At 41.4% G+C, this 26,839-nt stretch overlaps 1 protein-coding gene across 1 annotated transcript in view; it reads left to right on the top strand.

Moving 5' to 3' along the window:
- fancl (FA complementation group L) overlaps positions 1 to 26,839 on the top strand; it is a 31,280-nt gene that overhangs the window by 622 nt on the left and 3,819 nt on the right. Inside the window, exons 2-12 of the mRNA XM_005935307.3 lie at positions 233 to 291; positions 3,183 to 3,243; positions 3,677 to 3,733; positions 4,012 to 4,109; positions 12,601 to 12,697; positions 16,010 to 16,078; positions 23,012 to 23,162; positions 23,282 to 23,365; positions 24,391 to 24,436; positions 25,878 to 25,959; positions 26,692 to 26,808. Coding sequence (XP_005935369.1) covers positions 233 to 291; positions 3,183 to 3,243; positions 3,677 to 3,733; positions 4,012 to 4,109; positions 12,601 to 12,697; positions 16,010 to 16,078; positions 23,012 to 23,162; positions 23,282 to 23,365; positions 24,391 to 24,436; positions 25,878 to 25,959; positions 26,692 to 26,808 — 921 coding nt within the window. The remainder of the gene's footprint in view (positions 1 to 232; positions 292 to 3,182; positions 3,244 to 3,676; positions 3,734 to 4,011; positions 4,110 to 12,600; positions 12,698 to 16,009; positions 16,079 to 23,011; positions 23,163 to 23,281; positions 23,366 to 24,390; positions 24,437 to 25,877; positions 25,960 to 26,691; positions 26,809 to 26,839) is intronic.

The following is a 26,839-nucleotide window of genomic DNA, read 5'->3' as shown; positions in this document are numbered from 1 at the left end:
TGCCGTATTAAAGCGATGAAAAAAAGTTGAAAACGTGGTCTAAAGTAAATTTCTATTATTTATGTGTCTCTTGAAACACCCAAAGAAACGTAATATTATCCAATTCCTTAACGTAGGTTGGTCGGTCACGTGTTCTTCATTAGCGCGTTAGTTGTAGAAGGTATTAACCTCTGTAGTACACTGATCGCAGAGCTAGTAATCTGATAATGCTTTGTCTTGTCTCCCCCCCCAGGAAAGAGACTTCAGGATGAGAATAGTACTCCCACCAGATCGACAGCTCAAGGAGGCCAAGTACAAGCATCCCCTTGCATTCTCTGTACAAATGTTTTAAATGTGATATGGGATAAGGTCTAATAAGGGAGTTGTAGTAAAGTGCTGCTATAATGTAGTAGTTAACAGATTTGCTTGGTAAACTAAAAGCTGATTCCAGCCAAAGACTCAAAGAACCTTTGGGGTTGCATCAGGAAGGGCATGCTGGGTAAAACTGTGCCAAACAGAAATACCTTAAAAATATATAATTTTCATGAAAATGACTTATAAAAGATTTAAAATCATTAGCTTTCCTTATGAGACATAAAGGGTCAAATTCCAGTGTGCTTTTACATCAGTGCTTCCAAAGAATAAAAAGAAAATAAGATTTATATGAAATGGCTTAACTTTCCCACATGTAGTTATGACCAACATGATCAAGCAAAGGCTCTTTTCAGGCAGAATCAACTTCATTATAAGGAAGTAACAGTATTTTAGTGTATCTTAATTTGTGAGAACTAACTTAACAGTATTGTTTAGTAACAACATTAAACTGCGTTGTTTGGTTTCTAAGACATATCCTCAGCTTTCTGCTGCTTCCCCTTAAACCAAAACTGAATTTCTGTTGCTGCTATTTTTCCTGATTCGCGTCTGTCCCTGCTCAATTTTACGCCCCACAGGTTATTAATTATAAGACTGTGGTCTGTCTTGTGTATTCCATTCAGTTTTATTGATATAGCGCCAATTTACAACAACAGCCACCTCTGGGCACTTTATATTATAGACCTTACAATAATAAAAAGAAAACACCAAAAATCAGATGGTGACAGCGGGGAGAAAGAACTCCCTTTTAAAAGTAAGAAGCCTCCAACAGTACCAGGCTCAGGGAGGGGGAGCTGATATAGAGAGTATCTTGCACCAAAACATTCTACAGGGTGGGCCATTTATATGGATACACCGTAATAACATGGGAATGGTTGGTGATATTAAAGTCCTGTTTGTGGCACATTAGTATATGTGAGGGGGCAAACTCCTCACGATGGGTGGTGACCAATGGTGTGCTTGGTTTCAACGTAACATTATTCTTTCATGAGTTATTTACAAGTTTCTCTTTGTTCACTGCCATTGACATGTGAGAAGGTTAACACGTGAGGAGTGGATCGAAATTGTGTTGATATCTGGTGAACGCAGTAACCGGGTCATTGCAGCAGATTTCAATCCAACACTGAACCAGTTTCACGAAACTTAACAAGCAGTTTGCTAACTGTAGCATGGGAGATGGGTGGTCTCGTAGGGTGTCTTGCACGTTCCCTGAGTTTTTCCAGCAAGATGGTGCACCACCACATTATGGGTGCCAGGTCCGAGCATTCCTAGATGAACAGTTTCCTGGAAAGCGGATTGGTCGTCGTGGGCCAGTTCAATGGCCCCCAAGGTCTCCCGATCTGACCCCCTTAGACTTTTATCTTTGGGGTCATCTGAAGCCAATTGTCTATGGTGTGAAGATACGAGATGTGCAGCACCTGAAACTACAGATACTGGATGCCTGTGCTGGCATTTCTCCTGCGGTGTTGCTATCAGAGTGTGAAGAGTGGGAGAAGAGGGTTGCATTGGCAATCCAACACAATGGGCAGCACATTGTGTTGGCAATCTGTTGGATTGCCAATGCAATGTGCTGCCCATTGTGTTGCAATGGGCAGCACATTGAACACATTTTATAAGTGGTCAGAAACTTGTAAATAACTCATGAAAGAATAAAGTTACGTTGAAATCAAGCACACCATTGTTTTTCTTGTGACATTACCAATAAGTTTGATGTGTCACATGGCCCTCTTCCTATTGAGAAAAAAAGAAAAAAAAAAAGGTTGTATCCAAGATGGCCGACTTCTAAATGGCCACCATGGTCACCACCCATCTTGAGGAGTTTGCCCCTCACATATACTAATGTGCCACAAACAGGACTTTAATATCACCAACCATTCCCATGTTATTACGGTGTATCCATATAAATGGCCCACCCTGTACTTTTAGCCACAAGTAAGTCTGCAGTGTGAGAGTGAAGTTATCTGTTGATATAATATGATATTATATGGTCTTTAAGATATAACAGAGCGTGATTTTTCTGGACTTTATATGCAAGAAAGAGGAATTTAAATTCAGTGCTGGATTGATCAGGGAACCGATGAAGGTTTAGGGGAAATCGGATCTCTGCCTCATGTACATTTGCTGTATGTATTCGTATGATTGCATCTCACCCTATCCTGAGCATCTTAAGGATTCACTAGATTTCTAAATGTTGTCTATGGTCTTCCTCTTCCTCATACATTTCAACTCCACATTTGGCATCCTTTGTCCAATCTACATACAGTTACTAGCTTTGTTAAATAAAATGTAACAACAAATACATGCAGAGTTATAAATTTACTGAATTGGTATTTAAGTAAAATAATTCATGACAACAAGATGGAAATTCTTGTTCTGGACACCCTCTCTACTTTTAAGATTAGGCTTAAAACTTTCCTTTTTGATAAGGCATATAGTTAGGGATGGATCAGGTGACCCTGAATCCTTCCTTAGTTACTCTGCAATAGGTGTAGGCTGCTCCGATCAGTGTTTCTTCTTCACTTACCTGTTTTACACTTTCTATGTGTTTATACACCCCTATGCAATCACTCGTTAGTTATTATATTTTCTGGTTTATAAAAAACATAAGGCAGCACTAAAGAAGCATTTTGACCTTTAATCAAGGTTAAATTATGGCCTGCACTAACAGGAAAATGTATGGATTACTCTTAGGGTAAGGTAACTTGGCCAATCAGCGATACGTGTGTACGCACCATTGAAAGCAGATTTTGAGCCAGAAAAGATGTTCTTGAAACTTGTGCCTGGCCACAGAAGATGTCCTCAGTAACCCATTCACAACTTTGTCCTTACAGGCTGCACTGCTGCTGGCAGCTGAAGCACCTGTTGCGTGGATATGAGCGCATAGTGAAGCAGGTAAATGTGCCGCATGTTGGTATTTAGTGATATGTTGTCTCAGTCTATGAGAGCACGCTGTTTTGTACTGCGTGCTTTGTATTTGGCTCCTTTGTGTCGCTCCTGCTCCCTCTGTCACCCATCAGGCTCGCCTCACTCACAGGCAGAGAAAAAATATTTTTCACTGTTTAATTAACATCGCCTGGAAAATGTCCCTATTTGTTATGTGGCCCCTCAGGGTTATTTGGATGAGATTGATATTTCACCCCGGGCTGCAAAGTTCATTATTTTCACAGCCTTTAAGCTATCATTAATTATTAAAGCTGGTGGCAGCCCCCATTAATCACAAACACTGTTTGATTTGAATGGCTGGCTAGAGGAAAAAAATAGACACTGTCACTTCATTATCCCTCCATTCAAGGATGTCTTTTCTCTCGTGTTTGACTCCTCACAGAGGCTGCAGCAGTCGGCTGATCTTGTCGGTTTCATTCTGGAGCTGAAGACTGTCTTGGTAAGGAGGAGAATGACATGGCGGCTCGCACGGTCACTTTGACATTGTAGCTTCATGAATAGCAACTAAATGGGAACCTCCAGGCATTATCAATAGCCTTGCTTGAGAGGCGTATGCATGTGCATGTGTATTTTTGTGCCATAAAAATAAAGAAAACTGTCATCACGGCCCTGATTCAGCTTGCTCTGTAGAAAGATTGCTCCTGAGAGTAAGTTGTGATATGATGTGCATAGTAATCTGGGCTTAAAATAAGAAGAGCTCTGTGTGTGTTGTTGCAGGAAGTGGTGCTGAAGAGCCGCCCCGAGTGCCGCTCCATCCCGCCTCCGCAGTATTACTCTCAGCTCATCTCTGAGATGGAGACCCTCGGGTGGGACAAGTAAGTGGGCCAGTAAGAGTACCAACACATGCTCCGGAACCAGGGCTTTATTGGCGCGTCAGTCATTAAGCTGTGAAATGTTTGTCAGCATGTTTGCCAGCTCTGAACGGCACTTTTACTGGTGGTTTTGTCTGAGTCGCAGCTTAGGTTTGTGTCTGCTGATTATAGGACACCACAACAACATACAACAGCATTCATCTCAAGGCACTTTATAATGTAAGGTAAAGACCCTTCATTATTGGACAGAAAACCCCAAGAGTCAGACAATCCCCTGTGAGCAGCACTTGGAGACGGAAGTATTTCCTTTCAATAGGCAGAAATCTCTGACAGAAGCAGGCTCTGAAATTATCTGCTTAGGCAACAACACTGATCGTGTTATTACAATGCAGTCCTCTGGAAATATCCTACAGCCCTGCTTATGGTGCATGCTACTGTTTGTAGGGGGAAAATACTTTACTTGCCAAGAATGTTGTGACAAATGGATAACCGAGTCACCTTTTTTCAGTGGAATGAAAGATTATCTATACTTACCTGGCCCTACGTGGAAAAAAATAAAACCTAATAACTGATTGCTGTTCTTGGTAACAAAAGTGGCACAATCAGACATTTTTGCTCTTTTCTGACTTAGTCTGAGATGGACCTTCTGTTTGTTTTGTTTGTTTTGTCCTCCTGGATCAGTGCTTTTGAATTTCAGAGCTCAAACTGATGGCTGGACATTCTCCTTCAAGATTTTCTGGTACTGACTAGAATTCATGGTTCCCTCAGTTATGGCAACTCATACAAGTTCTGAAGCAGCAAAATAGCGCCAGACCATCATACCACCACCACCATGTTTGACTGTTGATATGTTCTGTTTTTTACACTAGATATAACATAGCCTTCCAGAAAGTTCAGATTTTGTCTGGTCAGTCCACAGGACATTTCCCCCAAAGTCTTGGGGATCATCAAAATATTGTTTGGCAAATGAGAAACTTTGTGTTCCTTTTAGTCAGCAGTGGTTTTTGCCTTGGTACTCTCCCAAGGATGCCATTTTTGACCTTTCTCTTTCTTATTGTTAAATTATGAACATTGAACTTAACATAGGCAGTGAGGCCTGAAGTTCTTTAGATGTCGTTCTGGGTTCTTTTGTCTCCTGGATGAGTCGTCAATGCTCTCTTGGAGTAATTTTGGTAGACTGGCCATTGCTGGAGGCCCAAATCCTTTAACCTCCTAAGACCCGAACTCTTCCACAGCATGTATTTTTAATTTCTCTTTGATATTTGGGCTGAATTAGCAGTTGTTGTTTTTTTTTTAACCTAATTTTAGTTTCTAAGAAAAATGAGAGCCATATATGAGGATATTCATTTAAAATTTTGATAGAACAGTAGCAGTATAATGTCCTTGTAAGTGGATATCTGGCCCTTGTAGAGCAAAATTGAGTATTTTGGTCTAAAGTAACCAAAATGTGATGTCCACATATGTGGACGCCAGGTCCTAGGAGGTTAAATTGGCTTTGTAACCCTTTCCAGACCAACGGAGGTCAGTGACTTTGTTTCCCCGTTTCTTTAGATCCTGGCATGTGTTTCTTTGTGAGATGTTTTAGTCTGCTTCACTTTATCAGACAGTTTCTATTTAAGCGATTTCTTGATTCAACAGGTCTGGCAGTAATCAGGCCTGGGTGTAGCAAGTGGAAGTGAACTCAGCTTTCCAAAAAGTGTGGTTAATCACTGTTAATTCATCATTTAACAATGGTGTGGAAATTACTTTTTCCGCACAGGGCCAGTTAGGTTTGGATAGCTGTTTTTCTTTTCCTGTAATAATCACGTAAAACTGCATTTTGTATTTTTCTTACTTTATCTTTGACTAATATAATTTGTTTGATCTGAAAGATTTAAGTGAAAGAAATGTGCAAAACAACTAAGGAACTAGGAAGATGCAAAATACTTTTTCATTGCACTGCAACTGTTTTCTTACCAAAACATCAGGCCTTTACATGCCACTGTTACCGCTCACCTGTGTATATTCTAATAGTTAGTATGCGTTTCTTCATACTCGCTGAAACAATTATCATTCTTTCTCATGTCTTAAAATTTAGAAGAAACTGACATTCAGTTAGTTGTTACGTCATCATCAGACTAAGTCTAACCAGAACCAGCCAGTTACTATAGTTACACGTTCTTACAAGTTTAAAAAGGCGTACTTTATTAAAGCAATCAAAATGAGTGTAATCCAAATAAGCACTTGCTGTGAAATGCATCCAGCCTTATGGTCAGGCTCAGCTTCTCTCTCTGATCGCCCGCTCTCTGTCTCGCACAGCACAAAGAGGTTTGTGGTTTATGAATTTTATGGTTTATTTATTGGCTATTTTTACTGCACACTGTCCTCCCATGACTTATAGGTTTATTAATTACTTAACAGTTGTTTTCACAAGCAGTCTTAGTCGTAGAAGCACTGCAGTCACACCGCCTCATTTAATGGAACCATTCCTGGACCCACATCTAAAAGTGGTTCAGGGCACTGTATGCTTAAGTGTGCCCTGTGAGTTTATGCAGTGGTCCCGCTAGTCTGAGGAGAACTGGATTTTGTAGGTCAGGCTTGCTCAGGCACAGTCATGTTCATACGCTGGGAGTAAACCCTCTGTCACTTTTAGCATTTGCAATCAGGATGACCTCCATGAGATTGATCAGATAATGTTATGGAAGTCTGTAGGTGCATGTGCTGATCCTAAAGCTGTGGGTGTGATCATCAAGCTAAAATAGTGCAGATTCAATCCCCACGCAATGTTGAAATTAGCTTTGAGAATATCAAGCCATAATCAAACAAGTTATTTTCTCTTAATGAACAATGTAGTAACATGGTTCCATTCCCCACTTACATGGTCCCAGGATACTGTGGTAGTAATTTGCCTGTGGAATTGCTTGCTGATGGAGCTCCACGTATCAACTCGGTGGCTCTCCTGTTCCTCTGTCAAAGCTTTGATATATGTATTTTTAGTTTTCTGCGTTTTCCCCAGGGGCAGGATTAACTTATTGTGGTGCATATATGAGCAGAAACCCCCACTGCTTTAAAAGGCTGTATAGAGCACCCCCCCTTTCTTCAGCAGCGTAAACTGATTGGAGAGCCTACAACAACACAGTTCTACATTAACAAATGGCTCTTAATGACTTCCTTATTTTTAGTTATTGAGTTATAGTTAAATCCAGGTCACATTTAATAACACTCAGCCCACGTGCGCTGACGGGTCTGGCTAATACCGTTTTCTCCGCTCATCAGGAGAGAACGAGGAGGAGGAGGAGGTGGCGGCGGCGGTTAGGAGAAAGATATCTATTCTCCCCCAGCTCGGATTAAGCCTTGACTACTACACTCATTTTCTACTTTCCTATTAATGACCGGAGCTACAATTATGATATTAGCGAAATGCAAATGGCTCTAATTGAAGACTCTCAGGTTTTAATAGGAGTGTGGGGGGGGGTGAAGGTATGCTTTATGCTGAAATGGGACCAACATCATTTTCAGTGTCGTGTTACGGTTAGGAGGCATTATACACAGTGGGCCTCAATCTCCAAAGCACTCGAGATTCGCTTAGCGTCTTAATTGGTACGGGCCGTGCTAATAGCCACCAGGGGTTTTCAGCTGTAATTCTGTCTGCTGATTGGGCCAGGTAAGTGAGCAGCTCTGTCTCTCTCCATGTGTCTCCATTTGTGCATTTTGAGAGTGTGGTCATCTTAATTGGCTGGAGATGGCAAACCATGTGTTAATTAATGGAAAATGAGGTCAAGTAGGTCAGCTGCCATCACTCGGAGGCCTCCAAACGTGGCCCTAGAAGCTGCAGGGCTCATTATGGGCACAGCTGGCACTCGATGTTCACAGCCTCTTGGTGGATGTGCAGAGCGCCGTCTCTTCTTATCTCAGTATTATCATGCGGTCACACTGCGTTGCTGCTCTTCTGAGGCCAGATACATCGGCAAGCTTCTGATGGGCTGGAGCTGGGGGGGCGCACGGTTTCATCTGTTTTTGTTACATTATCAGGCCAGCTAATAAAGTGCATGTAAAATCCTGCTCTGTAAAATTACACAATGTTGTTATCTGGGGTTGCTGTAAGTAATGAGAATGCCCTGAATAGCACAGTTAAAGTGTAAAGCAGGTAGTGGCTTCTATCTTATTAAAGTTGGTGTATTTATTATTAGTAGTAGTATTTATTTATTTTTGTACGCCTTACATCGTTCTCTATCCATTCTTCATTCTTGTGCATGCCATCGTTTTGCATGTGTGTTTCTGATGCAGCGCACACAAGCATTACATATGTGTTGATCTCACCATTCATGAATCACTTTGTCAACACGCACTCCCATATTAAAAAAAAAATCAGACACATGCGCACACACTGATGTGCGTGGTGTGCGCTGTCTGGAAGTGTGGAGTTGCAAATGGGATGCTCTCATCAGTCTTCCCAGCAGGACATCTGACTGTCACGCTGTTTCCATCATGGCCAAGTAGGGGCGGCAGCTAGTCCCTGCTATACGGGGTGTGAAACCCCAGAGGAGAGGAGCTGGAAATGTGTTTTAGCAATGCACCAATGATTTTTTTTCTCCCTCCTGATATTCTTTGTCAAGAAACCAAAATTACAAGTTCTTTTTCTTATACTGTATACTGGTCAGATTTGTTACAGATACAAATCTACAGATACAAATACACAGTGGGCCAAAATTCAAAACTGGAACAAAGTCGCGGGCTAACGTTAATATTTATTGAAATATATTTATTCCTCTAGATATAAGAATGAATCTTTTCTTATGGACTCAAACACGTTTTGCTGAAAAACTGAATGTGGAACAAGCAAAGCTTAATACTAAACAATATATATATTAGCTGTATAATACCAGTAGCCCAGCTCTAATAGTAATTTGGTATGGCTTCGCGGGCCAAATGTAATTAGGCCAAATTTGGCCCGCGGGCCAGAGTTTGACACCCCTGATCTAGATTATCTCTGTACATTCTGCCAGATTTATACAGCAAAAGTCAACTTTAGCAATAATCTTTGATGTTTTTTGAATTTCTGTTTTACAGCTTAAATATCCAATGGCAAATTTGCTGCTGTGCCAGCCTCACTTCTTTCTAATAACTCTTTGCATGCACCACATCAGAGAAAACATACTTCAGTGGTTTCTCATGAATACTATGTACTTGCATTGCACACTACTAGAACTTGTGAAGTAGATTTTGAAGTAGAGTGGTTTTCCAACATTCTTGAATAAGCATTAAATTAAAAAACAAACACAAACAGATATTTAGTAGTTAAGTATTTCTTGCTTTAATTTTTTTTTCTCTGTCTTTAAAAATTGTATAGTGTGATATTCCAAAGTTCTTTGGGTGTTAGCTGCGTTCAACACTATTGTACAAATGTTGAGGTTCTACCTCTGGGGAGGCCAGACTGATGTTTTTCTATCCAGGTGTGCTTTTGCTGTGTGCTTTGGATTGTGGTCTGCTGCCAAACATGCGCTCTGTAGATTGTATTGCATTGTGGATCAAAATCTGACAGTACTTTTCTGGGTTATTCCATCGGATAATTCCATCAGTTTTGACAACATTCCCAGACCACTGGCTGAAATGTAGTTCCACACCATGACACAGCTTGTTTTAGAGGCTGCAGACACTCACAGTTGCACCTCTTCTGACCTCCTCCCCACAACCTGATAGTGATTTGAACCAGAAATGTCAAATTTGGATTCATAACTCCATACGACCTGTCACCACTTGTTTTCAGTTTAGTTCTTTTGTAATTCGGTACACAGTCAGCCTTTTTTTCTTTGTCCCTTCTTTAAGAACTGCTACTTGACCGAGTGAAGGTTCAGTAAATAGTAGATGGATAAACAGGAGGGCCAGATGTGTCTGTCAGGTCCTGTATCAGGTCGCTGCTGGTAGGTTTATTTTTTGTTTCTTAAGGATATGACTTTCAGATGCTGTTCATCTATTGTTTTAGGACTGCTGCGTAATTAATTTTTATTTTATTTTATCCCTGGATGTACCATTTTTCTTGTACTTGAATGATTCCTAGTTCAGTGGTCAGGTACTTGGCTAAAAATGGGTGAAAAAGTAGCCAAAGACTGGAGGACTCAAGGTGACTTAAAAAAAACTTTGCTGGCATTTTGTGAGATATTAAAAAAAAGAAGGCTGACCAAGACTTTTGCACAGTACTGTAGATGTAGATAGTTGTACAGGTAAAATAGTAAAATGTAAAAGATTCATTTTAATTCAAGGTGCCTATAATGGTTGTTAAGTTGAGTTCCATCAAGCCTACGAGACTGAGAGCTGTAGAAAGGGATCGATCGTGGGTTACTCTGATATCAAAAGTAAAAACATTGAGAGGTTTTCCTTTTTCACAGACGGTCATTCTTTTGTTCATGCCTTCTGTAACTCACTGGCACTTGATTTTAATGATTCCACTTGTTATCCATTGAATTGTTCTTTCGGACACCAGTCACTTTCATCATCAGCAATCGGTATTTTATGACTGTCCTTTTGGTAAAAGTGCAGGATATGAAATAGTCAGAGTAGTGCCTTTCAATTCAATACTTTGGCTAGATTGTTTCAGCAGGTAGCACCGATTTTTGGTTCACACAAAACATAAATTGTGGCTTTGTCAGACTAGCTCGATGGTGACATTGGGTGCCTGTATGCATAGATGTTAGTGAGCATATTGCAGTAAAGCACGGACGACCTACTCCGGCGTTTGATTGAAAGTGAGTGAGCAAGCAGACGCTTTTATGAGTCGGGCCCATCGGACACCGTCTCCCATCATTCCATCACTTCCCTAAGTGTGTGTGTGTGCGCGCGTGTCATTCCCTGAGCACAATGTTCACATCAGTCCTCTCTAACACACTCCATAAATCCTCAGCTGATATACAGCCATGTCAGCCTCGGCATAGAGCGCCCGTCGTAATGTACTGTAAATCTGGAGGAGGACTGTTCAAATCCTTTGTCTCGGATCAGTCTTTTATCTTTGGGTCTCAGTAGACTGGAGTTGGTCTGGCGAGGGGGAGGAACTGACTCCTTTACAGTGTGCTGGAGCAGCAGAAGGAGCAGTAAATCTGACAGCAGTGTTGGCGAATGCTCCAGCCACATCAGTGTTGTGTCCTTAACCTCAATAGGTTATAATTAGCTCAGGAAGGAGAAGGTCTGATTTACAAGTTGATTCAGGCTGAAAAACATCTCAGCCTAAGGTCATCCAGAGACGCATCGTTTTCTGAGAGCTTCCTCCCACTGCTGTAACTGCTAAAGCCACGCTAATGTTAGCGTCATGTTATTCCTCTGGATAAACTGGTGTTGGCTGAGGTTTGTTTCTGTCAGCTAATGAATTTTTATTAACATTATTCATATAATAACTAAAACATTAATTAATAAATGTTGTCTCCGTCTTAATTACCTGCATATTTTTATTAAATACTAAAGTATATACGAACATTATTAACTTTATTTATGGGATAATTACTATAAATTATTTGTTCAATAAAAATAATGTGTTCGTGCATAAGACTGAGAATGTGCAACGTAATTGTTATGTAATGTATTTTTTGTCTTGTATGTTTTCTTTTTAGCTCACTAATGCTAATGCTAATATAAAACTACCTTCTTTGCTAACGCTGGTTGATAGGTGGGTCTGGGACTAGCAGGACTCAGCTAAATTTCATTCTTTTCTTTTTTTTACTTTATTTTTGGGAACTTTTACAAAGAGAAAATAAAATGACAAAAAATAATGGAAATGGCCATCAGTTGCATTTTAAGATTCATCCCATGTCAGAAACCATGAATGGATGGATCATATACCTGTGCAAAAGGGGTCACAGTTCATTTTTGCCCACCATCTATTTTGTCTTCCTTGTTTTGTTTTGTTTTTAATACCCAGAAGTTCCTCATAAATCATATCCATAGATGGAATTCTCCAAGAAGCAGGGAGACCCAATATTCTTATCCAGCAGATGCAGTTACCAGGTTCTGTGCTGAAACAAACTGTGTTTCGTTTGTTTTTACTGGCAAAAACCCACCAGACAGACAGGTTTTGCCAAGCTAGTGGCACTTAAAAAATTATTTTCATTCTGTATTTAGTGGTTAATACAAATATATGTGAACATCATTATGGTAAGATGACTAGTCAACTGTTTATTAACAGGGTGAATTGGCAAAATAACTTACAGGATGGCACACTAAGGTATGGGCCAGGACTTTATGTGTCATGTCAGGTTACTGTGGCCACAGTTTGCTGCAGAGGACCACAGATTAGCAGAAAATGATCCATAGTTGTAGGCCATGACTCCAGAGTTGCAGTCTGATGTAATGTCACTGTGTTGGTACCCAGAGTGATAAATCTCAAGGTAGAGTTTATGTCTCAATATTGCTCTCTGCAGCTGTGATTAATGACGGATGATGGCTGCTGTCAGGTTACAGTGTTGCGTGTGCCCTTCTCTATGAATAGAGGTTGATTTATGGCATGTGCTTTGTGCGTGTCCATCTTCAGGCTGCTCTTCATTGACACAGAGTTCCGAATGTTGAGACTGAAAGCGGAGGACTCCGCTGGAAGGCAGCACATCCTCACTGTTAAACTCAAGTCTAAGGTAAGGCGCACTCTCATTGTGCACACTGAGAAACACACAGTTTACCGTAAGGACTGGATCATTTTCCACACTAAAAAAATTATTCATCATCAAATGGAATACTCTACAACTTGATGTTGACCTACAGCCAATCCAAATCCAAACAGGCCAACTTCACCAAATGCATGTGGGGTTGTTCACTTTGCTGATGGCAAATCAGTGATTTACATCTGTGCCCCTAAATCTGGGTCAAACTGGAGAGGGTGTGGAGAGACACGATAACCCGCTGTGACTGAGACGTAGCACAGATAAAATATCTCCACATAACCCCAGCGTGATGGAAAACCTTCTTCTATGCATAGAGAAAATCAGTACACCCACACTCATCTGCATAGCTGCTGTCTCTGCGCTGCTATTGAAAGCGATACACAAAACCTCTGCCCAGTGTAGGTTAACCTAAACGCAGGCTGTGGAAGGCTGTGGCTGTGGAATTTCCATATAAAACGACACTTAATGACATTTCGTCACAGGTACATGTGATGATTCTGGTTGATTGTAAGCTTTACAGTAGTAAGGCTGCATTCTTGATTTCTGATCATGGAAATGTTCTTTTCGTTTCGTTTGTAGCTCCCTGTGATTGACTCTGAGTTTGCTGTGACTGCTCGAGCAGAAAAGCCTCACTATCTGAAAGCATGATTTGTGATATCTTAGTCCCAGACTAATGAACTACTTGCAGAAATGAGACGTGCAGTTCTCCTCTGCTCGTCCAGTAAGATTGATCTTTCTGGTAAAGTTGGTGAGATCTGGTTTTAAAACGCTAAACTTTTAAAAAACAAGTTGAACTTTGAAAAATAATGAGACAATTTATTTTTGAAATCAGGATAAAGGAGAAATTTAAATGTCATCATGCATCGCCAAAGTGGAAATTTAAACGAGCGCTGCATAGGTTGCATCTGTAAATTAATTAAAGTCAGCACAGTGCTGCTCACTAGTGTAGGGTTGGGCAATATGTAAAAATTTTCCAACCAGAAATCGTCAGTCCAACAATCACAGAGCGATATATTCGTGGATGCGCAGACTTTTTGATGGGCAGAGCAATGTTATCATGCACGGACTGATTTGCGTGTTTACAACACAGAAGTCCAAACACGGACGAACTAATTTCCCCCCCACAAAAAAAAAGAAGCTGTCAGCGTTAATGCGGCTTAACCGTGGTCATCACAATTAACGCGGTTAAAAATTTTTAACGCGCTCAAACCATCTGGAGCGCAGAATGAACAAACTTTGGACAAACTGCCCGAAAAACGTTGACAGAGACGTTTCAAGGATTTTGACTCAGTCTGCACCCCAGATGGGTTAATTGTAAATCGCGTTAACAATTAATCCATGTCAGTATATCATCGGTTCAGTGATGACGGCACGTTAACGCTGACAGCACTAAAGAATATAAAGTCGCCAATTTGGGATTTCTTTGGCTTTAAACCAGATGAAAGAGGTAAACCTAAGGATGCAACCAAAGCGGTGTGCAGACGCAGATTTTGTTTTTGCTTTACATTACAATTTATAATTCAGACACTGTCCGTCCATCCATCCATCCATCTTCATCCGCTTTGTCCGGGTCCGGGTCGCGGGGGCAGCAGCCTAAGCAAAGAGGCCCAGACCTCCCTCTCCCCAGCCACCTCCTCCAGCTTATCCGGGGGAATACCAAGGCGTTCCCAGGCCAGCCGAGAGATATAATCTCTCCAGCGTGTCCTGGGTCTGCCCCGGGGCCTCCTCCCGGTGGGACATGCCTGGAACACCTCACCCAGGAGGCGCCCAGGGGGCATCCTTGTCAGATGCCTGAACCACCTCAGCTGGCTCCTTTCGATGTGGAGCAGCAGCTGCTCTACTCTGAGCCCCTCCCGGATGGCCGAACTTCTCACCCTATCTCTAAGGGAGAGGCCAGCCACCCTTCGGAGGAAGCTCATTTCTGCCGCTTGTATCCGCGATCTTGTTCTTTCGGTCACTACCCACAGCTCGTGGCCATAGGTGAGGGTAGGGACGTAGATCGACCGGTAAATTGAGAGCTTCGCTTTTACACTCAGCTCCCTCTTCACCACGACGGACCGGTGCAGCGTCCGCATTACTGCAGCTGCAGCCCCAATCCGTCTGTCGATCTCCGGCTCCCTTCTCCCATCACTCGCGAACAAGACCCCGAGATACTTGAACTCCTCCACTTGGGGCAGGAACTCATCCCCGACCCGGAGTGGGCACTCCACCCTTTTCCGGCTGAGAACCATGGCCTCAGATTTGGAGGTGCTGATCCTCATTCCCGCTGCTTCACACTCGGCTGCGAACCGTTCCAGTGTGAACTGGAGGCCATCACCCGATGAAGCCAACAGAACCACATCATCTGCAAAAAGCAGAGATGAGATTCTGAGGCCACCGAAGTGAAAGCCCTCCGCCACTTGGCTGCGCCTAGAAATCCTGTCCTGTCAGACACTGTCAACAAAAAATATTTCATCCTTTAAAAATAGGTTACATAATGCATACTTGAAGAAGTGAGCTCTGGAGCTTATCTTCCACACATAGAATAAGGGTTGTTTTTGTTCTTTTAATTGTTTAATTTTGAGATTTTGACAGCAGAATTACTTAAAACTTTTCAAGTGAATGTTTTACTTTTTGTAAGTCAGAGTGGGGAAGCATATTCTGGGCATGGTGGGTGGATATCATGGTGAGCTGGTGCTTAGCTAAGCCCAGATGACATCCACCAGGGACAAAGGAGGGTGGTGGTACCCCACTCTGTGCCCACCTGCCTACCTGGCCCTCCTCAACTTTTTGGCACTGTAAAAAAACAGCTCCAAGTCCTCCCTGTGTTCCAGCTGCCTCCGCCAAATCCAGCGCCAGGTCATCCCTCACCAGGCACAGCCAGGGAGGAGGCAGCACTGGCACGGACGCATGGAGGCTTGGAAGGCAGGGGAGTGAGAGAGGATGAGGACAGAGTAGTATGATGCTGAAGGTGAACAGGGGAAAAAAAAAAAAGAGCTGCTCATATATATTGACCAAAATGTATTTTTCAGCTCTTTAAAAAGTTGAGCCAATAAAGTCTTAATAACAAGACTGTTTTAAATAAATACAGGGTGGCTGTTAATGTTAATTATAAGAGGCTATTGACCTATTATAGCAGACTTTTCTAGCATGTTGAGAAATCCCAGTTTAAGCCTAATTGCTAAACTATGATGCCCAACTTCCTGATGCACATTTTTTAATCAGAATTCGGAGATCACTTTGCTTTTTTATTTTAATGAAGTCTTAATATATGCCGCAGTATTACCCCATCTTCTTAACACACAGCATCCTGCAGAGACTCCTGAATGCTCAGCTGACCTGCCAGTGCCACTAGCTATAAACTGGACAGCACAGGTAAGTGAATATACACAGCTGCACACAGTGTCTGTCTAAAGAGGTTTTACTTCTGTTCAGTGAATGTCAAATGCTACTAGATTGCTATATGTCACACTTTCGACCTTTGTTTCAGAAACATATCATCTAAAAGATTTAACTCACAACAAATATCTGACACATCAAAAAAAAAAAAAAACTCCCAATATTTTAAATGTATGAAGTCAGTGAAAGCTGACTTAAAAAGCAATACCACAAGAATTCATACTGACATCAGATTAAACCTTAAAATGCTAGTTTGAGGGTCAAATATTAAAGTTTGTTTTAAAATAAAAACCCATCTTAAATGAATTCTCAATACATTTCACAAATTCTAACATTCTCGTGATTTCAGGCAAGATGAACTAGGATTAAATCTCTGCTAAGGATACACCATAATGCATTAAAAATGTTTGGTTAAACCTCAGGGTGTAATGTTTTTTTGTTTTTTTTTAAATTTCATGCTTTTTATTTAATTTTAGTATAATTCATCCACCCATTCTTACTTTGTGGCAAAAGATCTTGAAGTTTGCAGATACTAAAATTACTGAAGATTTACATTCTCAGTAAAAGATTGTGAAATCCCAGACTACTGCGTACCCACTACTGGATTAGAATAAACGTGCGGATGACACATCCCCAATTTTTTTCATGTAAAAAATAATTCTAATAAAACCCAGGAACTGTGTAACGTCTGTAAATGTGCACAGATAAATTAAGCCAGTCAAACTCAATGTGCAAGCACTAAGTAATATGCCCTATTTATTACACCAATGTACAACTAACTGTTAAAAATGAATATAAAAAAAACAACCAAGTGAACTTTCTTTGGATTTTGCTGCCCCCTCATTGTTATGCTTTCTAAAACTCAAGTGCAGTATTATTCGTGCATGAATCCATATAACAGTCACATTTAGTTTTACGATAGTAAGGTTTCGCTGACAGTGGACTGAGCATGCACTTGTAGAAGTAGTGCTGGAACCGTGAACCAGGCATTAAAGCCTGTAATAAACATCCAGTTACAGTATTTTAAAAACAGTTTTTCACAGGATGCATTCCTGAGGAAAAACTAAGCACACCTTTACTGCTTTCATAGAAATTAAGAGGGTGAGTAGCAGCCAGGTGTTTCTAATCAATGCTCAATTAATTGATCATCAACAAGTATTGGCCACCTTTATAGAAACAGAACTTTTGATACATTCGTGATCGTCCCAGGATTTACCTGAAAGTCACATCACGCAGTGGTCAGAGAAATTGTAAAAACAAAACTTGAGATACACCTCAGACTCTGAGGCCTCATTTAACGTGTTAAAATTAATGACAGTACTGTTAGGGAAAGTCAGAACAAGATTGGCTTGTTGGGAGGGTTGCCAAGAGAACTCTTTTCTCATTTTTTGTAAAATAAATTCTTTGTAAACCCCCCCCCCCCAAAAAAACCCCCAAAACAAATAAACAAAAACCCTAAGCAACATTGCTTAGGGTTGCAAATTTGCATCTGAACAAAGTAGAGACCTCTGAAACAGTGGTCTCTGGACATTGGAAGACATTAAAGAGGAGATGTTTGTTCATAATGCACAGCGCCATGTTTGTGCTCATATGCTGTTTGGTTTTGGTGGTGGTTGAGTAGTTGATGATTTGGGTTCATTTTGCAGCCACTGCACCTGAGCACCTTCTCATTTTTGAGTAAATTATGAACTGTATATCTCTAAGGATTTTAGATTCAAATGTGTGACTGACAGCTAAAGTTTGGCTAAGATTCAGTGATGCAACAGGGAAATGATCCCAAACACAGCAGTACATCTACAACAGAATGGCTGAAGAAGAAAAGTATCAAGCTGTTGCAATGATTTTGCAATGGTCAAAGTCCAGACTTACACTCAACTTATCTTAAAGGAGTCGTGCATTCATATCCACAAACCTCCATGAACTGAAGAAATGCGGTAAGCATAAGTAGGACAAAATTCTTTTACAGCAATTTGAGAGGTTGATAAAGTCATACAGAAAATGTTAATGCTGCTTTACCCTGTCGAGGATACTTGGGTGCATGGGAGTTTGTCCAAGCAGTCTACATGTGTTTGGTGTACAACCATTGCAAGAGCTTGGGCCACATAGCCACAATAAGTTGGACTCGTTCCCGGTGGGTGTTAGACTCCACCAGGGCTCCCCTTTGTCACCGATTCTGTTGATAATTTTTATGGAAGCGAAGCTCTTGATTTACCGGTTGATGTATGTGGAAATGAGCTTTCTCCAAAGGGTGGCTGACCTCTCCCTTAGAGATGGGGTGAGGAAGTTGGGCCATCCGAGAGGCATCGAAAGGAGCCAGTTGAGGTGGTTCCGGCATGTAACAAGGATGCCCCCTGGGCGCGGTATTCTGGGCATTTCACACTGGGAGAAGGGCCCTGGAGCAAACCCAGGACACGTGTGAGAGATTATATCTCTCGGCTGGCCTGGGAATGCCTTGGTGCCCCCCTGGATAAACTGGAGGAGGTGGCCATTGAGAAGGAGGTTTGGGCTTCTGTTCTTAGGCTGCTGTCCCCACGACCCGCCCCAGAAAAAATGGATGGATTGATGAATCGATATTGGTATTAAATTGGTTCTATAAGCTATTGAATTATGTGGTCTACTTAGTTTTTTACAGGGATTCATAGAGTCCTGTGAATAACTTATGTGACTGTGTAATGTCACAAGAATCGGGCTTTTACATGCCGTGTGTGTGTGTGTGTGTCAGTGTTTTTGTAATTGATATTTTAGAAATTCTTTATTGTTGTCAGAGTTTTGTACTGTAATGTATTGAGGCTCTCGGAGACTCAAACTCTGATTAAGGACTACACTGATCCACTTGACTCATCTTCGGCTGCATATTGCATAATTTGACAAAACACATCTCCACCTGCTCTATTAAGACGTTTTCTTTCAGCCCCTCAAATTTAGTCCACTATAATTGGCATAAAAGTGCTTTGATGTAAAACCAGCTGTGGACTCTTTGTATTTCTTTGGCTCCTCATTATTGTTGTTTGCCGTCTTTCTTCTTTCACTCTGATGCTGCTTTTTATCACTGCCTCGGAGTCGGATGTTGCTCATTCTCTCCCTCTCACACACACACACACACACACACACTCACACACGCACGCACGCACGCACGCATGTTTTGATTTTTTTTTTTTTTTTTTTTTACGCAAACAGTCACTTAATCCATCGTTAAAAAAAATACGGTGGCACTCTGTATCTCGACATTGCACGTCCTTTGTGCCAATTTGATGTGCACTTTTGTAAAGACCAGTTTGACTTTTAGACCTCAGGACTGAGGATGTTTGGAGAGTGACAAAAAAGGAGCTGTGAAATGCGTTATGTCAATCAGAGAGAGGAAACACCAGCGACAGAGAATGTGAGGAGAGAGATGCTAATGCATGGGCGTGTGTGTGTGTGTCTGTGTTGGCGAGCTGATACATGGCAGGCGTACAGTGAGGACCAGCTTAGAACAGCGCTACCGTATGGAGCCTGTCTGCCTGCTGGGCCGTTGATGGATCTCTCCCACACTGCAACATGAAGTGTGTGTATATGCTTGTGTATGTGCGCTTGCATCTGTGGCAAGTGTGTTTTTGTCTGATGTGTGAAGGGTGTGTGTGGTGGGGGGAAGGGCTTGTCTGTCGGCAGTCCTGACATGTTCATTTGAATGAGTAATTATTGCCTGCTCTGTTGCAGGGCCAAGACGTGCCACTCTGTGCATTTGTGTGGAACCTTGGTGTGTATGCAGTTTTTGTGTGCTTGAAGGCTATACAATGGTTTGTGTGTGTGTGTGTGTTTTTTCTTTTGTTTTTTTTTTTCTTTTTCTAACGACCAAAAAGTACAAGCATGAGAGATGATGGAAGTTCTATGTGTGACTGGCTAAGCAGTGGACCCAAAAAGCCCCTCCTGAATACACATCCTTGCATGAAAATACAAACTTGCTGTTAAATGTTGGTGATTGCTTATTGTATAATAAATTGAAAAGTTGCAGTCCTAGTTGGTTCAGACCATGTACTCTATAGGCACCTTGGCATTACCCATTAGTTCTGAACTAATTTTCATATATCTCTATATCTCTAATACTTACAATGACTAAAATTTAGTAAACTGACTCATTGTTTATTCACTATGACCTGGAAGAAGTGACCCAATGAATAAACTCATCATTAAAGTGTTTACAGAGGTCAAGTTCAACCTCGTCACTTCTATGGGACAGAAGTCTTTTTGAAACCACAGGTATGTAGGTTTATTACTTGCATACCTAACCTACATCCTTTTTTAAATATATGTATATTGTCTGTGTGTTTTGGCTGCTGCCATGTTGGCTCTTTGGAGCCAGAAGTAACTGTATTTGGTCAGATTTGTGGATTGCTAAGTTATCACGTAATGACAGCAGGTATGTACGGTTATGTTCAGTGACTCAAATTACCAACGGGAGAGCTGTCTGCTATAGCCTGTCTGCTTATATCTGTAAAAGCAGTACTACCTTACCTATACAAAGCACAGCCTTAGGAAAAGGAGGTAAAATAGTTGACAAACTTATTGGGGTGATGTGGATACTGTACTGGATACGTCTATGTTCTTATACTCACCTTTGGTCACGAGCTTAGTGATAGGGTGAGGACTTCATTATATATATATATATATATATAAAAAAAATTTCCCCCCCAGTAAATATTAACGTTAGCCCGTGACTTTGTTCAAGTTTTGAATTTTGGCCCACTGTGTATTTGAGTTTGACACCCCTGTTCTAGATGGACAGTCAATCTTACTTGCTTCCCTCGTCTGTGAGTGGTCATACTCCTTTCGTTTATCTATGAAGTTGTAAAATCTGAAGATCACATGTAAATAACATTACATATAATGAGCGATTTAAAATAATAATAAGAATAATAATAATTTGTCCATTGTTCCATAGAAGAAAATGTTCATGCTGGCAACATGCTCACATCCATTCTCAGTAAAATGTCACGTTGACGGCATCCTTTTGCAATTCTATAAAATTACAGAGTGAAAGAAATTACAATAGTGAACAAATAAAAGAAATTGTAAAAAGGGGGTTAAAGACAGTAAAATTTAACAGCATCCAAGTAAAGAGAAGTGAATAATTTCAACCTGGCTGCTTTTAGGAGTCAAATTGAGGTCAGTCATAAATAGATAAAGAGGACTGATTGAGATGGCCAAAGAGCAAATCTCAGCTCAGACTCACTCTCTTTTATACTTTCCTACAGTTTGCCACTCTTACGCGTGTTCTCTTCTCAGATGCAGCAGGAATTCAATTACCAGCTCTTCTTCCTTTTTTTTCTTTTTTTTCTCCTTCTGAACTGGGTCTAGCGCAGTTATCCTGAGCTGTAACCGTAATCATACCACTGGCATTAATTGGGCTGTAATTGCTGAGGCTCTCGGCACCTGGACGATGCTTAATTGTGTGCACTGTGCTGGCACAATGACCCATAATTTTTGGTTCATTTTTTCCTCTAATTTTTTCCTTCTCATTCCATCTGTATTGCTCTCCCACACCTCTATCAGCCTCCCTTTCTCTTCTGTGTGTGTGTAACCATGTGTGTGCACCTCAAGTTTATACAGTCTTCACTCACTGTCCATTTGCTGTCTACACTTTGAGTTCACTTTAATTTTCAAATGAAACATGGCAGCAAATGTCTTCTGTGCATTTGCTTTGGCATTAAAAACATTATATGTAATTATTAACCTTTTGAAATGGCATATTAAAAACCTGCCCTGTGTCACTGACTTTGAAAACCAAACAATTTGTCCAATAAGAACTCTGTGTTAACTGTTTACAGGTACCTGCTTACAGATATAACTAGTTTAAGTATTCTAGTTATATCTTAACTGAATATTGTAAAATTGTTGGAACTGCCTAGGAGATTTTAAATGTTTTTTTTCTGAGATTGATTTAAGCTCGGTCCCACTCATTTTTATTTTGAACATGTATTAGAAATGGCAGCTAGTTCCTATTTACCCCACTAATATATCTCAAGCTCACTAATAAATCATTATAATCTTACAGATATGATAAAGATAGAAAAAAAAAACTAGGACAGGAATGATGCACGAGCCGTGCTCCAGCCATGTGAAAAACTCCACTCCACCATTAGCTTGTAGAGCCACTTTAGCAGCAATAACCTAAAGAAATCATTTTCTAAGGCAGAGTCAGTGTCTCACATCATTGTTGAGGAATGTTGACCTGCTCCTCTTCATAGCATTGCTTCAGCTCATTGAGGTTTGCAGACATTCATTTATACACAGATCTCTTAAGGTCCCACCACGACATCTCTGGACTTTGACTGGGCCGTTGCAACATCGTGATTCTTTTCTTTTCTTTTCTCTTCAGCCATTCTGTTGTAAATGTGCTGCTGTGCTTGGGATCATTGTCTTGTTTCTTGACACGAGCTTTAGCGGCCTGACAGATGGCCTCACATTTGACTCTAGAATACTTATCTAGAATACCCAAATCATCCCCCTCCTGCCTGTGCTTGCGTGCTGTGTTAGGTTTTTGCCAAACATGGGGCTCTGCATTACAGTCACACATCTCTACCTTGGTCTCAGATGGGCTCACATTTGACTCTACGTCTCTGCGATAGATGAATGTCCAAATGCTGCTTTTCAGGGTTTTTTTATTTTATTTTTTTAATTACTCAACATTTGTAATTTTGCTGGGATGACCTGGATGCTTCAGACCTGCAAACTGTCAAAAACCTCTGCTTCTACAGTGCTCATACTTCCTAAGTGCATTTGATTATCAGCACCTGGTTGCTAATAATCAAATGTAAGCAGTAAGGAGTGCTCATAGTTAGCAGGTCAGACTGGGACCTGTGATAATAGAAGCTAGTTGTATCAAACTAACTGCTCTTACAGCAGTATAATTCTTCTGGTCTGGTTTATTAGAGCACTCTGGAGCAGCTCCACAGCCAGTTCCTGCTGGTTTTGGAGTCCCTGTCAGAGTTCTGGGATGTTCTGGATGAGATTGATAGCAAGACCTGGATTCTGGAACCGGAAAAACCATGTCGCTCAGACACCACGAGGCGGATCGCCATTGGTACTGCTCCACACATCAGCAGATCTTGATGCAGCTTCACAGACCATAATACAGCCAAATATTACAACCACCTAACTACCCACTGGTCTTTATAAGTGGATCTGTGTGTATGTGTGCAGGAAACAACGTCTCCATCAAAGTAGAGGTGGATCCCGGACACCCAAAGATGCTGCCAGAATGCTGCCTGCTAGGAGCAGAGCATGGTGGGTATGACCTGGGAGTCAAAGTGTGTTTGCAGGCAGCGCAAGAGCTCATCTGCAGTATTATAACCCCAAAACTAACTGACAATGATACAGTATGGGAAATACACAGTTATCAGGTGACATGCATGTGACAGTCACTAAGACGCCCACGTTCAAGCATTGCTTCTTGGACTTTAACTTAAATGAGTTCAATTAAAAAACAAAGTAGTAGTTTCATAAATGGGATCTTCCTGAGGCCTGTGCATCCTGCCTGTCTTCACACAATAACGTAGCAGCTGAGGATCAGATGAGGCAATAAAGTCTAAATTCTGTCGTTATTCAGATCAGATCGGTGAGAAGCTACGAGCTGTGAAAGAAAATAGCACTTTTTTTTTGCTCTCCACACATCTCTGGTTGTGTTGACTGTTGTGCGTTGTTGTGTCAGAGGATCTGCTTCCAGAGTGGCACATCTTCATTCCCAGTGCAGCAACACCAGAGCCAGTCAGCAGGCGAGCTCGGGCTCCAGCTTTCTATTTAAGTCCCCGTCAATTGTCGGCCATTGTTTCTGTAAACCCAAGGTCACGCGACTCCTAGCCTGTTGCCTAGCAATGCAACTCAAAAGATATTAAACACACGCACACTTCAGCCACCAAGACGGGAGGCAGGCAGCGACCCTCAAATACAGGGGGTCGCATAGAAATATTGCTTTTTGCATGTAGGAATAACAAACAGCGAGAGTGATGAGCGCTGCACGGAGACAAAGCTCCCCTGTGGAACGGCACAAGCAACCATGGTTCATATCTAACAGCGGTGACGCCGCTGTCTGTGCTGATCTGGGCCTTTGTCCAATAAGAGATGTTGTTTGAGGATATGCAGAGTGCTTTTTTTTTTTATTTTTTTAAAAGGAAGTCTAATTTTCCAAGGCCTTATATACAGTGATAGTGTATCTGAAGCTGCTTGAAATGTGACTGCAGATCTAATTTAAGGCTGTTATTAGTATTCTGATTTCCATCCAATTCCACATGATTTCTTGTGTTTTGTTTCAGTGGTGACTCCGCTGAGGAATAAGCTAAACGCTAACATGCACTTGTGGTAAGGTTTTCTCAGTCACTGAGCTTTCACATGCTAATTCAGCAGAATCTCTTTGAGCAGAAATTGAGCTCTGAATGTCACACACTTTCTGAAGAATATGGTGGATGTCATAGTACATCACATTATAATGTGATGTACTATGATATGATTTTTGCATTACTGTCAACAAATCAAATGGAAAAAAGCAAACCCATCAATACTTGCACAACACTTACTTATTATTTAACTATAAATAATAAGCAAGTGTTGTGGTTCCTATCAAAAACCGCTGTGAATGAAGAGCACATTCTGGACCTGCAGAGCATTCTCATCCACGTCTGCACCATCTATCTATCTTTCTTAGATTTAGCATCCTTTGGCTCATTATCTTTGACCTGCACAGAGAGCATTTTGAGCCACTCTCAGAGCAGTGAGCTGTTTTTAGATAAAAAAGCTCAGAGGAACTCCCTGAATGGTACCTGCCCTTCACCAAACAGCACACAGGCCTGAGGCCTCGTCTACAAAAATATTAGATTATGTATTTGAACTTAGGCCCTCTTGTCTGTTGTGGAAGTAGACACACAGCTGCAGACACCATGGAGTAGTTGTTCCAGCGTGAATATGTGACAAAACTGCATTCTGTGAAACTCCCAGATGAGAAAATTGCCCATAAGGTGTCTTTCACTACTGCCTCAATGGACCGACCACTTTTCCCACCTTCCAGGCTCTGGTTCCTGATTTCCTACCAGGTCATGTCGGTCCCCGGTATCCTGTGCTGTCACTGGCAGTCACTTCAGTCACCTCAAAGCTGAGAAAAGGTTATCTCAGGACCCACCTACTTCGTTTTGCCAACATTTTTGTCCTGTCTCGCTCCCCCCAGTTCTTCTTGCTAAAAGGGAGTTTTTTCTTCCCACTGTCACCATGTGCCCATGTTTTATACAAGCATGTGTACTACGAAAGGGTAAAACACAAGAACAACTCATCTGTGGTGTTTGCAGCTTTTCCACCGTGTCCATAACAAAGTGTCATCCGTGTTTTAATAGTTGGTTTTGGTCTTTTCTTTATTATTTGTGAGCATATCTGCCATTCAAACTCCAATTCTTTTTATCTTTACATCCAGGAGCATTATCAGTGTCTAAGTGGATCCCTGCACAGAGAGCAGAGAACCATTTGATTAACACTCAGGGGAAGAAGGGAAAAAAGTCATTTCCAAATGAAGCTGGGTACAGATTTAAATTTCACCCCAGGTTTTAACATTTGCCTCCCTGCATGACACACATCTCAGTAAATTCCCCTCCACCACTGTACAGTCTGAGGCAGCTCAAATGTTCCTGCTATTTTTTTTTTCTTACATTTTATATAGCAGTAGTGAAAGTCTCCTAATCATCCCCCAGTGTCTTTGCAGGCTCATTTGCATGTGGTTAATTAGTGTGTGAAGGAGCTGTCTGTGGTCTGCTGGCAGGAACCCGGACTCCAGCGTCTTGCACAACCTCCGGGATGTTTTGGAGATCGAATTCCCATCACCTGCCACCCACGAAAAATCTGTATGTCACATAGTTGCCCCATTTTCCATTTCAAACGTGTCCCTTCATCTGTGTGTGTGTGTGTGTGTGTGTGTGTGTGTGTGTGTGTGTGTTTACATCTCTGCATACATTCTCCTGTTTGAGCTCAGAGTTCTAAGGGGGCGGACATACACTGCTGCTTATTTTCCCGTTTCTTTCCGCATTTTTCTTTGTGTGTTTTGTTTTTCTTAGAGGTGGGCTCCGATTCTCCTTTAATTGGGTTGTTTACAGATAAGATCATTAGAATAACAAAGATGGCAGAATTCTCTGCACTATCAAACCGCTTTAATCACGAAAAACCATTTGTCTCTCTCTTTTTTTTTTTTTTTCTTCTTTTTTTTTTTTTAAAGCCCTCGTTTTTCTCCCCTCCCCTCTCTCCGGATGGGTTGAAAGGGTGTCGTGTTTATCCGCTGTCGCCGCGGTGATTAATGCCTCCGCTTCATTAACATTCAGAGGAGTGCAAAAAAGTTGAGTTGACCAGATGTTGATTTTTGGTTTTTTTTTCTTTCCTCTGACATCGTCTCTTTTAATGGATAGCTGCAGGAAAAACCCCAAAGAAAACAGGAGTTACTCATTACACCAAAATGCAACGATGAGCAGGGAGAAAGGAGTTACGGGGTGACGTGTGGAGTGTGTGTGCTTTAGTGTGTGTGAGGACAGTTTGTGCCAACAAGCATGCTGCACATGCACATTCACTGCTCTCTGTCCGTGTAGAGTTTCAACCTTGAGTGTGGCATCTGCTATTCATATCGACTTGAAGCTGCCATCCCTGATCAGGTGTGTAATGACCCTCGCTGTGGGCAGCCCTTCCACCAGACTTGTCTCTATGAGGTATGAACACACACACACACACACACACACA

Source organism: Haplochromis burtoni, unplaced genomic scaffold (assembly GCF_018398535.1).
Source record: "Haplochromis burtoni strain Fernald_Lab_line unplaced genomic scaffold, NCSU_Asbu1 Contig_196, whole genome shotgun sequence".
In the NCBI taxonomy this organism is placed as follows: domain Eukaryota; kingdom Metazoa; phylum Chordata; class Actinopteri; order Cichliformes; family Cichlidae; genus Haplochromis; species Haplochromis burtoni.
Note: the sequence above shows the minus strand (reverse complement) of the source record. Positions and strands in the feature narration are given on the sequence as shown.